Genomic DNA, 17,436 nt, shown 5'->3' with positions numbered 1-17,436 from the left:
TTTGCTTTAATGTCCAGACCCTCTTCTAGCAGTTATAGGATATGACTGTCAAAGAGCTGGAACATGCTGGCCCCGGCCCTATTGTACCAGTCAGATTTTAGAATTAAACTTGGGTTTATAAATATTTCATTTAAATGTCATTTTCTCTGATGGCAACTGAACCAGTCTGCTGTATCAGCTCAGATGCTGCTTAGCTCTGGATTCCTGGAGAGATCATCCCTTGGGAATGCAGGTTTCAGGCCAGAGGGACACCCCATGCAGGGCTGAGAGGCATGAGAAGAAAGAGGAGGAGATGGGGGTAAAAGGGGTTGCTGAGAGGCAAGTGGGATATGCCCCCCACAAAGGCAAGTGGGGGGCCTGAAATAGGAGGGGGAAAACTTTATACCTCTTTTTCTTTTCCTCTGGACATTTGTCCAGCAGTGTTGGTGGGTGCCAAGTGGGGATGGCTGAGTGCCAGAGACCTGCTGCTTCCTGCATATGTTTTTCTGACTGAGGAAGAATGGAAGCGTTCAGAGCTACATTTCTATCTTCATCCCTGCAGGTTCATATGCCGTGAATCAGTGGGCACTCCATGTGCTCACCTGACCCAAATATGCTCTAGAAAACAAAGTCCTGGGGCATCAGCCAAGTGAGAGATGGGAGTTGTTCCCTGCAGGGTGAATTCACTGATACCCATATCCCACTCACTATCAGGGCTCAGAGCCACTGTCTTTGCCCAACCTTTGTCTCATTCTGCGACATGGTCTGGCTTTGCAGTCTGGCTGCAATGATGCACAGCCACATTTGCTGCAGATTGACTGTGAAATCACGTCATCAGCCTACTGTTTCTTGGGCCAAAAGTATTTCGCTGGGACTGGCATAAATGGGTATTCATTGTATTTCCTAACTCTGTCCTAGAAAATCCGTATCTGCTTCTCCCAATGCCTTAGGAAAGCAATGCTTGTGGAGGGCAGCCTCTTCACTGGGTACTTGGAGCAGCTGGGCTCCTTTTCTAGAGCTCCAGGAACAGATTTGCTCATAGCAGTGTGGTTTTTTTGGGTTTGTTTTTTTTTTAATGCATGGTGCTGGCTCTATTTGTTTCCATTAACTCCTGAAGCGGCAAGAGCACAGCAGAAGGTGATGTTTTCTGATGCTTCAGTATTCATACACAGAAAATCGCTTTCCTGGATCTGTCTGTCACTGCCCCTGGTGAGTCCTTGCCTGGGTGAGCACAGGGATTTGGCACATGGGTGGCAAAAAGCGACCCATTCCTTACCTTGCTGAACTGGCACAAACAGCAGAAACTTGCAGGACTCCTGAGACGGCCGCCTGCCTCCAGGGCCTGGACAGCTATGGCCACTTGCTTTTCTCCCTTCCAAAATGAGCAACTTTCTCCCTGATTTGTTCTTCCTTCGTTCTCTCAATACTCTTGTAATAAAAGCTTTGGGACAATAGATGAGGCTGGGAAGATCCAGCATCCTTGTCATTTGCAAGCCTTGCTGAAGGGCTTGTTTTTACCCTTCCTCTGCCTTTCCTTAACCTGTTTAGTTTGTGAACTTTATCTTCTGCACAGAGTTTCCTCTTCATGACATTTATAAGATGGGGAAAGCTCAGTGATTTCCCATGTACTTGAGACACTTCACCTGTCTCTGGCACCTTTCCCTGGCTCTCTATAGAACTCCCCAGGATTTATTATTAATATTAATGGCTTTAGCTTTATGAAGTCCTGAGGAGATAAAGTGATATTTTCCACTTTGTGATGTGAGAGCTCATCAGTGGCCTCTGATGCTGCTGTGCCCAGCTTGCCCAGCCTGGGCATGGGGTAGAGGGTGGGGGTGCAGCTAGGGAGGGTGGGTGAGCCCTGCCGTTCAGGGAGCTTGGATGAACATAGAATGACAGAATGATATGGGTTGGAGGAGGCCTTAAAGTTCATCCAGTTCCACCCCCTGCCATGGGCAGGGACACATTCCCCTATCCCAGGTTGCTCCAAGCCCCATTTGACCTGGCCTTGGACACTTACAGGCATCCAGGGGCAGACACACGACTTCTTTGGGCAAACCTGTGCCAGGGCCTCCCCACCCTCACAGTAATTTCTGCATGTCCTTACCTGGGTGGCTGAGGAGAGCCACTCTGCTTCCCACTGTCCCTGCTCCTGTGTGTCCCTTGTCCTCTGGTCCCCAGGACAGGGATGATTTATTGTCAGACCTGTTCAGTGGTGTACACATGAGAAAAATGGACCAACCTTGCTTCTCTCACCTATTGCTGAAAAGTCACTCTACACTCAAAACCTCATGTGGTTTTGGATATTTCTAGTTCCTTATTAATTGGTCTCCGTCTAATGAAGCAGCTTTATGCACCATGCAGTGTTGGTTTTCTCTTTCAGTTAACGTTACCTACAAACAATTAAAGAGGTTGTCGAAGTCTGTCTGAGCCCCAGAGACCTTGGCATGCCTCATATGGAGCTGCCTGAAGCTGTTTTCCACTAAGCAGGACAAGAACTGTAGCTAAGAGGTTGTTTTGCACCAATGACTCGTATCTGCTTTCAAAAATATATACTTTATAATGCAAAGTGCCCGATGCAGAAAAAACAGAGAAATGATGGGCTCAGGCAGTCAAGCCAAGTTTGGTGTTAAATGTTTTATCTTCCCAGTCAAGCCAACAAAATCATCTGTTTTGATGTCTGTTTCCAAGTTCAGGGAAGGAAGGAGAGATAAAACAATGAACAGCAGCAAAACCTCTGGCTTCATTTTAACAAACGTTTTGGTTTGTTCCTTCAGTTGAAGTGAAAATTGAAGTTGTGATACCCGAGAAAGAGAGAAGCAAGGAGGAGATGTCACCCAAGGGGAAAGCCAGCCCTCTGATCTACAAAGTCAATGGGACTGCGCGGCACTACCACCTTGAAGAGCATCCAATTGCCAGTAATCCCTACCACAACCCAAAGGACATGGTGGAAGCGTCTGTGTGCCACGTGAAGGATCTGGAGAATGGACAGTAAGTGCCCAAACTTTTTGCAGATAAAACTTGACAGACCTTCTAACACAATCTGAATGCCCTGTCTTGTTCTTTTGAGTTGTTGGAGATGATAATTTAACTTAGTAAACTTTTTTTTATCTTAAAAAAATTACATCATGGACAAGCAACAATTGTTTTTTACCAGAAGGTCTGCTGTTCCCTGCATGATCTGTGCTGGGACTTGTCTCTGGAAGAGGTGATTTTCTGTAGCAGAATTTTTCAGGAGGCTCTGCTCAACTTTTCATTTTAGAAATGTATTTATAGCCCTAGTGGTTTTACAAAACAGCAGGAGAAGTGTGTGGGCAGAGCTGATGGGGCAGGTGCTGTGCTCCATCTGTCTGCAGTGCCTGGCTCTTCCAGCCAAGCTCATCAATTTGCTCTTTCACTAAGGATGCGGTTTTCAGATCTTTTGCAAATGATAACACACTTCAGCTGGGCACATCCAGTACCCTGATTTAATTTTCTGAAGTCTAAAGAGTGCCTGTCCCAGTCACTGTTTACAGATTGGTGCCTCTTTTCTGGTTGAAGTTCAGGTTCCATTGACATCTCAGTAGGCTCCATCTGTATGTAAAAGAAAATAGTTTGGAATAGCTTTTGTTCCAGTGAGGGGGCAGTGTAAGGTGTGTGTGACAGAGCAGGAGTCTGGCAGCTGTTTGCTTTAAACTGAAGTATTGCCTGTGATAGTATCCTAGAACAATCCATGTAGTATGGGCTACTTTGTGCTAATGTTAAGTAGCTTCATAGGCCATAAATTCTTTCTACTGGTTAAGCTCATCCAGGACTAAACTGTTTTTTTTCATTGCATTGAGAATTTATGTATTAGACCATTCTACAAAGGGATGCATTGGACTCTGTTGGATTAAATCTTCACATGATGAGGAGCAGCTGAAATTGCTTTGCTTGTATTCTGGTTCTAACCAGGACAGGGTTAATTTTTGCAGTAGCCAGGAGGGGTGTGGCCAGGACCCTGAGGTTATTCTATATTACCTCATCTCATTGCCAGGGGCGGGGGAAGGGAGTCTCTTGTGGGGAGAAGTGGTTCTTTCTGGTTGAGTAACTGGAGGGCAGAGTGTGGGGCACAGTACGGTGGAGTTACCAAAGAGGTTTTTAGGAGAGTCTTTCAGAGGTCTGCCCCAGGGCTGGATAGTCATGAGTGGCATGTAATGTGGCAGAAAATGGGCCAGCTTTAGGACTGTTCTGCTCCAGTGTTTTGGAACTTCACCTGTGAACAACTACAGGATCCTGATAAAGTGGGAGAATATTTGAAAGAAGAATGCTGTGGCAGTTCCAGAGAGTTGCAAAGTTATGCAGTGTGTTGGGCCCTGGCTCTTATTTATCAGACAGTGCTCCAACTAGACGGCACCCTCAAGGGAGGAGGAGGAAAGCAAACCAACAGACACTGTGGGCATTCCCACTGCAGCTGAACCAGAAGAAGAACTTTGTACCCCACAGTTACTCAACCAGAGGAACAGCGCTTGCCCCTATATGGAAGAAGACATCCAAGGCAAAATCAGTTCGCTTTGTGAAGAATGAAGAGGAAGCAGGGCCCTCACAATAAGAGGAAGAAGCAGGGCTAGGAACAATCACCCAATCTCTAGCCCTGGGTGAGCCATGACATATCCGAAAAGATTTCAGCTGCCAGTTGGGAGAGCCCTTGGTGACCTGGCTGCTCCAGTGCTGGGATATTGCACCCCACAATATGGAACTAGATGGTAGTGAAACCAAGGAACTGGGATCCCTGTCCTGGGATGTGGGCACTGACAAGGGGATTGAGAAGAGGACAGAAACTCTCACCTCTGGAGATGACTGGCTCCTGTCAAGCGTGAGGGAAAGGTATTCTCTCAAGGACGTCAGATTCCAATGGATGTGGCCAAAAAAATAGCAGCTTTGTCCCCACCAGCCAACAAGGAGACACAGGCTTTCCTAGGAGCTGTGGGTTTTTGGAGGATGCATATTCCAGGGTACAGTCAGATTGTCAGCCCTCTATATCATGTGACATGGGAGAAGAACGATTTTAAGTAGGTCCTGAAGAGCAAGAAGCTTTGGAACAAATTAAACAGGAGATTGTTGATGCAGTAGCCCTTGGGTCAATCAGGACAGGGTGAGAAAAATGTGCTCCACGCCACAGTCAGGAAGAATGATCCTTCTGAAGCCTCTGGCAGAAGGTACCTGGAGAGACTCGAGGACAATCCCTGGGATTGTGGATTCTGGAGTCAGTTATACAGAAGATCTGAGACCTGTTATACCCCAAATGAAAAAGAGATACTGGCAGTTTGTTAAGGGGTTTGATCTGCGTCAGAGGTGATTGACACTGAAGCAAGCACATCTCCGTCCGGCAGCTGAACTATCAGTTGTGGGCTGGGCGTTCAAAGGGAAAGTCTCTGCCACACATCATGCCACTGATGCTACCTTGGAGTAAGTGGGTTGGTCTGCAGGCTCAGACAGTGTCTTGGTTTGCAGTGTAAGGTGTAACCATGTACTACCATCTACATGAGCTGTTAAAATGAGTGGAGCAGTGTTCTTTATCTTCTCCATGGCTCGTCCCTGATAACTCCCTCTGAGGAAGCAGCAGCCACCCGGGCGGGGGCGGGAGGTGGGAGGGGTGCATCTCTGGTAATGGGCCATCAAACATTCCTACCTGTATAATCTGGGGCTTGGGACACCATGATAGCACCACTGCCGCTTTGCCGTCTGAAAAGCGGCCGAATGCTGAAAAGCAGCAACGAAAGGCAATCGGCCGTGCTGAACACGATCCGGACGCACCACGGCCAGGAAGCACACGGGCGGGTGCTGTGCCTGGGGGGACGGTAGCGCGTTGGGAACGTGGTAGAAACGAAGGAGGGATAGGCTCTTGCACATGGGATTCCAGCAGGTTTATTACAGGATCGCAGGGAAATGTGAGCACGACGAAGAACAGGGGTCAGTAGCGAGGTGGCGGGAATCCAGAACGCAAAAGCCCAGAATAAAGGCTGCACCGCATTAAAAAGGATGGGGAAACGGGCAGCGGCCAGCCGCAAAGGGCCAACCAGAGAAGGTCCGAGGGGAGAAGGACAGGGGTACAAACCAGTGGCTGTACCGCGAAGGAGGGTACAACGCTTTAAACCAATGAGATGTTTTGCTGGGGAGAACATTCTGGAACATAAGCCATAAATGGGACAAAAGCAGGGAAGTACATGGGGGCAGTCCACTGCAACATACCACCACTAGATTCCCAGAGAGCAAGAGCTTGATAACCACCACTGGACCTCCAGACAACGACCAGAACTTTCTACAGGATCACCATTTTGACAAGACTACATCTTTTTGACAAGACTACCATCTCTCCAATCAGACTGCTGCCACCACCCTGACCAACAGGGTGTCAGGTCGTGTTTTGACTTGGTCAGTTTAAGCCAGCGTTTCCGTACTATTGTAATTTTTCCTATTAAATTGTAGGTCTGACTTGGAATCTCTCACAACGTATTTGTGTGGAGTTAATTTCCTCTGGTTTGCCTTCAAACCAGTACAGGTAGGAAAGCCCAGTCATCCTGGGATCTTGGAAATCATCACGAACTGGCCCTAAGGTGAAAATTTCAGACTGTCATCAGAAGAGAAGGAGGAGAAGGTGACGTGCTGAGGAGGCCCCACCCATATAATCAGCTACCTGAAAATGAAAAGCAATGTGCTCTCTTCACTGACGGTTCCTGCCTTATTATAGGGATATATTGAAAATGGAAAGCTGTCATGTGGGGCCCTTCGCATTGAGTGCCAGAAGGTATTGACGGACAATTGAGTCAGTTTGCAGAGTTGTAAACCATCCAGCTGGCTTTGGATATTGCTGAATGAGAGAAATGGCCAACACTCTACCCCTACACTGACTCATGGATGGTGGCAAATGCTCTGTGGGGGTGGCTGGAATGATGGAAAAAGACCAATTGGCAGCAGAGAGAGAAACCCATCTGGGCTGCTGAATTGTGGAAAGACATTGCTGCCTGGGCAGAGGAGTTGGCTGTCAAAGTCCATCCTATGGATGCACATGTCCATAAGAGTCAAGTACTGAAGAGCATCACAACAATGGACAGGTGGATTGAGCTACCAAGATTAAAGTATCTCAGGTAGGTCTGAGCTAGCATCATAAGGGTGAATTATTCCTGGCTCAGTGGGCCCATAACACCTCAGGCCATCAAGAAAGAGATGCGAAATGGCCTCATGATTGAAGGGTGGACTTAACCATGAACACTATATCCTGGATAATCCATGATTGTGAAAAGTGTGCTGCAATCAAAGAAGCCAAGTGGGTAAAATGCCTGTGTTCTGGTGGTCTAATATACATTATGGGGAGGCCTGGCAAATCTATTGCATCACACTGCCGCAAACCTGCTGTCAAGGCAAGCGTTATGTGTTGACAATGGTAGAAGGCATGACTGGATGGCTGGAGACGTATTCTGTGCCTCACACCACTGCCCAGAACACCATTTTGGCCCATGAAAAACAAATTCTGTGGCAACATTGCAATGCTGAAAGAATTGAGTCAGACAATTGGACTCATTCAAAAAATAGCCTTTTAAATACCTGGGCTCTGTTAAGGTGTGAAGGAGCTGGGCTTATAAACACTGAACAAGGTATTGAGTAGGCATACCATTTTCCCTGTTGTGCTCCAGCTCCTGGGAAAGTGGAATGGTGCAATGCACTGTTAAAAACTACATTGAAATCAATGGGTGGTGGGACCGTCAAACACTGGGATCTATATTTAGTAAAGGCCACATTGTCAGTTAACACTAGAGGCTCCACCAGTCGAGCTGGCCCTGCCCAATCAAAACCTCCATGTACCGTAGAAGGGGATAAAGTCCCCGTGTTGCATATGAAGAATGTGATAAGAAAGTCAATTTGGATCCATTCTGCCTCAAGAAAAGACAAACCCATCTGTCGGATTGTTTTTGCTCAAAGATGTGGGAGCACTTGGTGGGTGATTCAGAGGGACAGAAAAATACAGTGTATCCCTCAAAGAGATTTGACATATGGAGGTGTGGGTGACCTTCTGCCACCTGTGCAGGTGAGCAGTGGCAGCAGGGCTGGAGAGGAGCAGGGTAAAGCACAGGCAGCAACTGGAATTGCGTTGAAGGTGGAATGAATCAAAAGGAGGGAGACTGTCTTAGGAAATACAGATTGCACAGGGAGAGTCCTGTTCCGGAGTTAAGATGCGGCCTCACCTCAAAATGTGTCCCTGCCCATAGCAGGGGGTAGAATGAGAGGGTTTTTAAGGTCTTTTCTCACACAAACCACACTGTGATTCTGTGAATAGTTAGATTGACTGGGGAGGAGGGAGTATGATAGATGAAAAAATTTGGAGAGCCCTGCTGGCTGTAGAGAAGGTAAGGAGGAGCTGACTGCAGCCTGTGAGAACATACTTGGCTGCAGGTGACCATAGCAGGGAGCTTCTCAGCTCAAGCCAGGGCTAGGAACTGGCATCAGTCTGGGAGCTGGTCCCAAGAATGGTCCTGGCTGCTGCAACATGCTAGGAGTGTGACAGCAGATGTGCCAACACCAGACATTTTAGGTTGAGAGTAGCTGTTTTCTAGCAGGCTGAGTCCAGGTCAAGATAGGAGTGCTGTGAGAGGGCCCCACAGCTCATGTAAGCAATGGGCCAAGCCAAAGGAGTGCGCCTGTGCTGGTACCCAGAGGGATTTTCCAGGACGAGTCTTCCTAGGAGTGTGCTGAGCAGAGCTGTGTGTGGGCAGTGCAGGGTGCTGGCATGAGGCTTTGAGCACCACTGCCTTGCATTAGTGGAGTCTGCAAGGACAGGGTATGCTTTCTACCCAGCCTTTCTGGCGTTCTGCTACCAGCATGGCCTCAGCAGAACTGAGATCCAGAAAGATACTGGAGGATAAACTGGTGCTGCTGTACCTGGCCAGCCTCCCCGCAGGCTAACTGGAGGAAGAGAAAACAGCCCCCAGTGCTCCTGGAGCTCTCAAGTAAAGGTCCTTTGCAGGCCAGAGCTGAGTTTTAGCTGGTGCTTCCCAAGTGGGGAGTGGGGTGGGGAAATTCCCAGCTGAGTAAACAACTCAGTACGGTGCAGGGCAGTGTAAATCATTCTCTGGGTCACTCTAGAGTGAATGCAAGATGGGAAACTTACAGGTGGCTGTGTGCTGCCTTGATGACACCAGGTCTTGTTTTTGACTCTCTCAGTTCACACAGCCCCTTGGGTAAGCTGTAAATTCTTTAACTTATCATATCTTCCCAGGGAGTTATGGCTGCCATTGAACAGGTTTTATCAGCTGAGGAATGCAGCAGGACTTGTACTGCTCCGTTCCCCTTGTGCGGACGGAAGAGCTCCAAGTGCCAAGTGTCCTGCTTGGGGAGGGAGCAGAGTTGCATCTCTGAGGAGCAAGGTGGCTGAGTTACTGGGTTAAAGGGTGGGCATGGTGAACTCTGCTTGTTTTCACCCAAGGTAGCAAGGAAATTGGGAAATTGAGAATTTGCCATTGGATAGTTGATGCAGGTGAAGCGCCTGCCCCAAGTCTTGCTTGAGGTGTGTTTGAAGGTTGTAACAGGAGTGCTGGTGAGCTGAGCCCTGTTCTCATCTCCATGGCTGTGAAGCAGAGTGGGGCAAGTGTCTGTGTAGCCTGGGAGCAAGTAATGGAATAGATTTGCAATGTTACCTGAGAAAGAATGAGCATGCAATGTCTGTGCCATTCTTCTGAGATCCTGGAACCTGGTATGCATGGGCAGCCTTCTGGAATCACACATAGCCAGTGATTTCCTTGAGCAGGTGGGGTTTCCTATGGGCACAATGATGTGTTTAGCACCCCAAAGGCAACGGTGCTGGGATAGCTGCAGAGATGGTCCTCTCCATGCAATGGGAGCAACCAGGATTTCCAGATAAACATCAAGCTGTGTGGGGGCAGGCTTTCTGGCTGAAAGAGGGGAAGTCTCCAGGGAATGGCAGCTCTGTGCTCCCTGTCCAGCTTCATACAAAATGAGGGGTCTCTCCTTGACTCTCACTTTCCTCCATTGTTAGCTGGAAGATTTCTGCTCTGGGGAAGGAGTTGCTGATAGTTGCATCAGAAAGAGGTTCAGTACTTCAGGCACACTATGGATTGCACAGGGTGTGTCAGGGTGTTGGTTGGAAAGGGAGCATCCAAAAGATGAGAAGAGACAGGATGGGCTGAGGTGGATGTGGTGGAGGCATAGTGAGAAGGCAGAGAGTAAATGTCTGCTCAGTGCAGAGCAACATCAGTGTCACTCAGCAATGCTGGGGCACTGCTCTGTAAAGATGAGGAAATGGCTTTGGCCAAGGCCTGGGTAGGTGGAGGAGTGGAGGCCTCCATGCTGTAACCTTCTGCACCCCAGTCTTCAGCCTGTGGAGAGGATCAATGAGCAGCCTCTTGGGAATGATGGATGGTTGAAAGACTCGTGTTCCAGTGGATAGTGGCACTGACCGGTGTAACATGTCTACCAATGCGAGCCCAGTCTGCAGACAGTCTGCGGGGCATGGGAACTCTGGCAAATGTAAGCATGTGTTAAAGCTGCAATGCAGAGCCTGTGCCCAGCCAGCTTGCAACAGGCAGAGCCAGAGTCGCTGGGCACCAAGGAGAAGAAACAATATCCCTTGGAGATGCTGTGGGCAAATTTACCTGCACCGCAGCCTATGCAGAGGTACATATTACTCAGCTCGTCTCTGCTGGGACAGAGGGCTGTGGAACATCTCTAATCCCCGCTCCCTGTGGAGCATCTGCCTAACCCTAACCCCCTAACCCTTACCCTATCCCTTACCCTAAAAAAAAAAAAAAAAAAAAATTGTTCTGGTGGGACAACCCAAGGGCAGTAGAAAGAATTTTTAGAAAGAATTTTCCAAAATGCTGCTTTTCAGTGCAAGTGGCATCATCAATCATTCATTCAGCAGACGGGTGTGCTCAGTAGCTCTTTCTGGCTTGTAAATGAGGTGTATGATCAGCAAAGAGATGCTTTTGGCCAGGATGGAGCTGAATCTCAGCCTGGCTTAGCTGGTCACAGGGGAGTGTGTGGCCCAGTGAGCCTAAAAAAACTGCCAAGCTCAGTGTTGTAAACAATTCCTGCTGCACTAATCACGCTTTGGTCCAGGGTACCACACCAAGGAATCATTGAATTAAAATGGTCTGGGCTGGGAGAGACTATTGGGAGAGAATGTTAAGGGCCATCTGGTCCAACCCTCTGCCATGGGCATGGGCACCTTCCACTGGACCAGATTGTTCAGAGTCCCATCCACAGAATCACAGAATATCCTAAGTTGGAAGGAACTCATGAGGATCATGCAGTCCAACTCCCAAACCCTGTGCAGGACACTCTGCCTGAGAGTGTTGTCCAAATGTTCCTGGAGCTCTTGCAGCCTTGGAGCCATGACCATTCCCTGGGCAGCCTGTTCAGTGCCCCACGACCCTCTCGGGGAAGAACCTTTCCCTAATATCCAGCTTGACCCTGCCCTGGCACAGGTTCGTGATGCTCCCTTGGTAACTGTTCTGTACTTCCATTTACCATCAATGTGTTTGGCTGAGGCATCGGTGAACCACACACCTTTAACTTCAGAGTATGACGTAACTGCAGGAACATCAAGTATAGGACTAGGCTTATGTGGCTGTTGCAAAGCCAGCATATCTGGGATCATGGGTATTTGTAATTTTGCAGGTTTCGTTGGCCCTTCAGTTATATCCATCTGATCTGTGACTCCTGAGACACATGTGTTCCATTTGTTCACTGTTGGTCTTTGTGCAATTCCACCTCATGGAGCACTGCCCTTCTTAATACTGGCTAAGAGGTTAAAAAGTCTTTGAATTTGCACAGATTGGTGCTGTTGAATTTTTTCTACCTGTTTGAGAGCTCATGTCAGAGATAATAATCCGTTTTCCCAGTCAGTGTATCTCTTCTCAATATATTTTAATTCTGCGGAACTGAACGCTGATGGTTGTTTGGGTCTTTGTGGGCCTTTCTGGAACATGTTACAGTAAATCCCATGTTCAGCAAAACCCCATTCAGCTATTATAGGATCATTGGGATGAACTGCCCCAAGTGATTAATACATTTTTAACTCCTCTATTAGCATTTGCAAAGCTTTTTGTGTCTATCAAGCCAATCCCACTCCCAAGTCTGGCTCTTGCTCATTAATGCATGCAATGGTTTTGCTCTATAGAAAATCCAGGAATATGATTTTTCCTGTATACTGAATGGAACCATGAAGAACATGTCTTTTTCATCTAGAACTGCTATCCATTCAAGTGCAGTTGCTTTCAGGGTGGCACTGAGACTGGCAGTGTTTGGGATGAGTTATCCTGTGTTGGCATTCAGCCACCGATAATCACTAAACGTCAGCTCATGTCTGGTTTCCTCACTGGCCAAACTGGAGAGTTACATGGGGTAAGTGTCCTAAATATAATAGCCCCTTGTTCTACATTTTTAATAGGTTAATTTTCTATGTTTTCAAAAAAATTTATTATGTGGAGTTTTTGTGGGTCCTGTTGGGCAATTGCTTAAAATTTTTTCTTCATAATCTGTGATTGCAAATATGTGTAAGGTCATTTGTTTTTCCCTAGGTAACCATAAATGGACTTTGACAGTTGTAACATATAATACCTTGTCCTTTGAATCCTGTTTAGTGAACTCTCTTTCTTCTAAAACTTAAGCTTATCTTTTCAGCATTTGTTGGGATGATTGAAAATATTTGGCCTCCTGTATTAATTAGAAAATTCAAATATTGTTTTCTAGGTCCTGGTAAGTAGATATGGGGCTCATCCTTATCACACTATTGATGGGTCATAATGCGCTGGGTGAGAAGGCCCAAAGTTTGCCCAGAGCTTAGTATTTTTTTCCTTTTGTGTTTCTGTAAACTCAAAAGGGTTATGGGGGTGTTTTTCCTGTGAAGGCTTTCTGTTACTTGTCCCCTCATCCTGCACCACTTTGACTGTTGGCTATCCTTCATTGAACTGTCCCCTGAGGGCATCATAGGGAATTTCTGAAGTCACTGCCATCCTCTACAGCTCCTTTCACTCTCCCAGAAGTTAGCAGGGTTTTGATCTGTCATTTTTCTCGAGTGGAGTATGTTTAAAAGTCCTCATTCAGCATTCTGGAGGTATCTGCATTTAAGTTTTTAGGCTCCTCTCAATAGCCTGAGTTTGCTCTCCAGAATGGTTTCCCCAGCCTGTTTTCCTTGTCTGGTTCCCAAACCATTCAAGAATTTTGCCCACGCAAGGATAGTCACCTGGGGATCTTGTAAAGCTTCATTATGTATTACATCTCTTCTAGTTTAATCTCATCATACCATGAAAGAAATTTTTATCATTGCAGGGGTCTCCTCAATAGAAGTCTTAATACATTAGGACCCACCTCTGTGGAGATTGGGATGTTTCCATTTTTACATTAAAGCTGCCTTTGTAACAGCAGTAGAGATTTCATTAGGTGACAGTATGGGTATGGAAGCTGGTTCTCCTCTTTCCATAACATTTATTCCTCCTGCCCAATATGCAGCCCCACCAGCTATTGAATGGGGTTGATTGGCAGGCTCAGGTCCCAGATTTAATAAGACTCCTGGCCTCCAGTATCCCTTAGCTTGAGTTCCATTCAGCAATATTCTAGCTTCCCCAGAGAGACTCACTCTCCACAAATACTTGGTTTCTGACACTCCTGTTTTTCTTCCATATTTTTCCTGTAGATTTGCCAGTTGCAGGGGGTCCCAGGGAGTAGTTCTGTCTGTGTTCCTCTTCTGACCTCCTTGGGGTCATTTGAACACTTTGTTTTCAATTATGGGTCTAATTTTTAAATATGGAACCTCTTCCTCTCTAGGGGGGGAGGTTCAATTGTTTCATTAGAGTTCCATTCTCACTTATCAGCATTTTCATCAGGGCTTTCCCAAAAATCACCATCCCAATCCTCAGGTGATACTATTAATTTTCACTTTTTTCAACATTGGGCTTTTTATAATGTCAATTATAATTTCTCTCTCAAGGCTTTTGCCTTTTCCTTGAATTCTTTTAACTGTTGCTTTAATTGGTCATTTTGATACTGTAAAGACAGTTATACATGTCTTCTGTCTTTTATTTCATCTCTCAGATTATTAGTTTCTTTTATCATTTGTTCTCTCCATTGCCATGCAGCCTTTAAGCATAATCCCAGCATATGACACGATACCTCTTCATTTTTTATCTTCCAGTGATCCCTGTTTTTAATTTAATTTCTCTTGTATCCTTTCCCACTCATACCAATTGTTCACTGACCAAAGATTATCGGTGTCAATGTGTGTCCTGTGCCACTGTAAATATTCTGTTAAGCCTTTTGTCTCTTTCTGAAAATTGTTTGCCATCCTGCTGACTACACCAATTTGTCATGGGTGGAGTGGAAGCTTCAGATAAAGTTTTTGAGAGAAGCTCTTGTTAAGTCAGGATGTGCAGAAGGGAGCCCCTGGCTTTCTAAACTTCTCCAAGAGGAGCCGGGGTGTGGCTGGATCCAATCCCAGCCCTAATTGCCAACGGTTTAAGTCTAAGGAATTACAAAAGTGTGACTGAACCTTTGCACAACTTTGTCCTGCAGGGATAAAGATGGCGAAATAGATATATTTGTATAAAAATAAATTATTTATTATGATAAATGATTAGAGAAAAAGATCTTAATCAGAATTATTTACTATACAGCTAAATATATAGATAATAACAGTATATAGATAATATATAGATAATAATGTAGATAAAAGCTGAAAATAATAGTAGGCTAGTGTCGCTGTTGAGCCGCTAGCAGAGAAATAGAAACCTAAGTTCTCAGGCAAGAAAAGAGAGAGCTTTATTATTTTGATTTCCATATATATAGACTTTTCACAGGTCACCCAGATTGGTCAGTCAAAAACCTCCCCCTAGGCCTAATTGGCCAGGCCTGAATTGCCCAAATCTCGAGACCTTGTTTGCAAAAACATCCAAACTTTTATCTTTGTTTATAAAACACAGCAAAATGTTCTCACGAGAGAGACCTGTGCTAGCCACAGGGTAGAGTATATTAAAGTAATTACATTAAAGCAAGAAAAAACCCACAATTATGAAGTAGATCCTTACTCAGACAAATGACCGTGGGCAAATCAAATCTCCTTCACACAGTCTGGAGGAGTGACTTTGAGGGGCATCTCCACCTCAGGGAGGAATCTCCACACGTGCTCCAAGAAAGGATATATTAGAAGAACCTGCTGTTCATAAGTGGGACAGGACTTTTAGCGTGAGAAGTGATTTTCACTCAGGTATCTGCAGGCCAGCTGTGCCAGCTTAGCATTTTTAGATAAGGATATTTTACCGTATCTGCCCCATTGTCCTCTTGCTTTCAGAATGTTTAACTTTGGGGTTGATGAGTCAGACTGGATTTAGCATAATTCAACACCAAAGGCACCCTCTCAGTTCACCACTGACAGCTTTTCAAAACTGAGTATTGTTTGTCTTATGCCATTCCAGGCAGAGCATCCTGCTACAATGCCACTCACATTGCAAAAACTTTTTCCTTATATGGGATCTAAACTGATCCGCTTTAAGCCCATTCCCCCTTTGTCTTGCATGGGAGAGAGGAGATTTATGTGCTTTTGCAGTTTGACAGGCTTTAAGATAGCTAGTTCCCCAAGACTCAGTCCCATTCACAAGATTCTTTGATATCTGGCCGATTTGTCTAAAAATACCATTTATTTGACACAGAACATAACAAACATACAAACATAGAACAGATTGACACACATAGACACACAATGAATACATAATTGCAACACTATGGTAGCTAAAAATGCAATTATGGGGTAAAACCTTGCTTGAACTATAAAGATAGTTAAAAACGCAAGAAATGCTTGCTTGAACGATAATGCAAGTTAAGAAATGCTTGCTTGAGCTAGCTGAAATGCAAGTTAAGAAAGGTACCTATAAGTTAGCCGGAATAATACAATTTAGGAAACTCAAATGATCTTACCAAGTCCAAATTTGGAGCTGGAATACATTAAGATTTCCTCACCCAATCCCTCGGGAAGTAACCACAGAGCCTGCGTCCAGACCTGGGGAGAAGGCATTTCTTCACGCTCCGATGCCCATGTAGAAAGCTTCTAGCTTTCTGAGATTTCATGAGCTTTTTATAGGATAAAAGTGTGTATTTGTAGTCACTGAAAATTTGCTCACATTCTCTCTGCATTCCACAGGGGAGTGTCTTTTCAGACTTTCAGTCGCCAGCCCCAGGTAGCTGTTGATTTAGGCTATCAACCTAATCTGAGCCATCCATTTCCTGGGACCGATCAGGGAGAGAGAGAAGGGGGAGGGGGGTGTCCTGCCACACCCTTGTACTGTGAGCAACTGGGAGATTTCAAAGAGAACCTGAACCCCTGCATAGGAATGGCTCAAGGTCTGCTAGTTCTTCTGCAGAGTAGAGCTGAACCCAGCAGAGCTGGGGCTAGGAGCCTGGTGCTGGCGGGAGGACACTGTGTGAGCTGTACTCTGCAAAAGCAGCTCAGGAAAACATCACGAAGATCACACACAGGTGTCTGCTGTCCTAAAGGATTTATCAGGAAAAGTGACCCTGGGACATGGCCAGGACCAGAGCAAAAACCCTTAAGGTGTGGGAAGCAGACCCCAAGGTTCAGAATCACCTCTTCTGCTTTTCAGCTCTGGCATATGTTGTACTTGGTTTGAAAGACTGAGCACAAGCCTGGCAAGGGTCTGCTCAGCCACTGGGGCCAGGAGGGGAGCTGATGTCACAGTAAAACCAGTTTGGTTTCTTGCTCCCACTACCAGCTCCCCCAGCAGCTGGGCAGGTGCTTTGAGCAACCTCTTGGCACAATGATGGATAAATTAGATGCTGCCACTCAATGGCCCAGTTTAGATGTGCCTCAGGCTGGGGACAGCAGAGCTGCCTCCAGAGCTGGCTTGGTGACAAGGAGTGACGCACACCTGTAGTCACCTGAAGCCAGTAATGAGCAAGTTGAAGGAGGAGGGGAGCCTGGTGGGACTAGGGCTGGGCTGTAGGATGAAGTGGTGGCATCTGCTGTGAGGTGGATGCTCATATGCTGTTTCCATATTCGTCCTCTCCAGGATGCGGGAGGTGGACCTAGGCTGCGGGAAGGCTCTGCTCATCAAGGAGAGTGGCGAATTCCATGCCGTGGGACACAAGTGTCCCCACTATGGGGCTCCACTGGTAAAAGGTCAGTCTGCATGCATCCTGGAGAGCAACCAAGGGCATCACAGGGCAAAGGACAGCCCTCTGACTGTGCTGCCAAGCATGGAGTAGTGCTGCACTGCACACTCAGCATCACCTGGGCATCTTCTGGCTGGGGAAGGCATGGGCAGCAAGCTGGGGTTGCACAGAATTCCCCAGAGGATTTTGCCAGCTCTGGTTTGCAGCTGCCACTGCTGATCACAGGGCTGGAGTTTCTTCTGGTTGAGGGGTAGGAGGACTCTCTTTGGGCTGACGGAATCCTTTCAGTAGCAAAAAGAACGT

The 17,436-nt window shown here is 46.5% G+C and overlaps 1 protein-coding gene across 4 annotated transcripts in view; it reads left to right on the top strand.

Annotated features, from left to right (window-relative positions):
* Positions 1–17,436, top strand: part of AIFM3 (AIF family member 3) — a 57,262-nt gene that overhangs the window by 15,152 nt on the left and 24,674 nt on the right. For all 4 annotated transcript variants that reach the window (XM_085076297.1, XM_085076296.1, XM_085076295.1 and 1 more), the window contains exons 3-4: positions 2,757–2,970; positions 17,031–17,140. In XM_085076297.1, the coding sequence (XP_084932423.1) occupies positions 2,757–2,970; positions 17,031–17,140 (324 nt within the window). The remainder of the gene's footprint in view (positions 1–2,756; positions 2,971–17,030; positions 17,141–17,436) is intronic.

This window comes from Lichenostomus cassidix, chromosome 15 (genome assembly GCF_008360975.1).
Source record: "Lichenostomus cassidix isolate B80296 chromosome 15, HeHo_3.0, whole genome shotgun sequence".
Taxonomy (NCBI): domain Eukaryota; kingdom Metazoa; phylum Chordata; class Aves; order Passeriformes; family Meliphagidae; genus Lichenostomus; species Lichenostomus cassidix.
The sequence above is the reverse complement of the archived record's forward strand: the minus strand, read 5'-3'. Positions and strand labels throughout refer to the sequence as shown.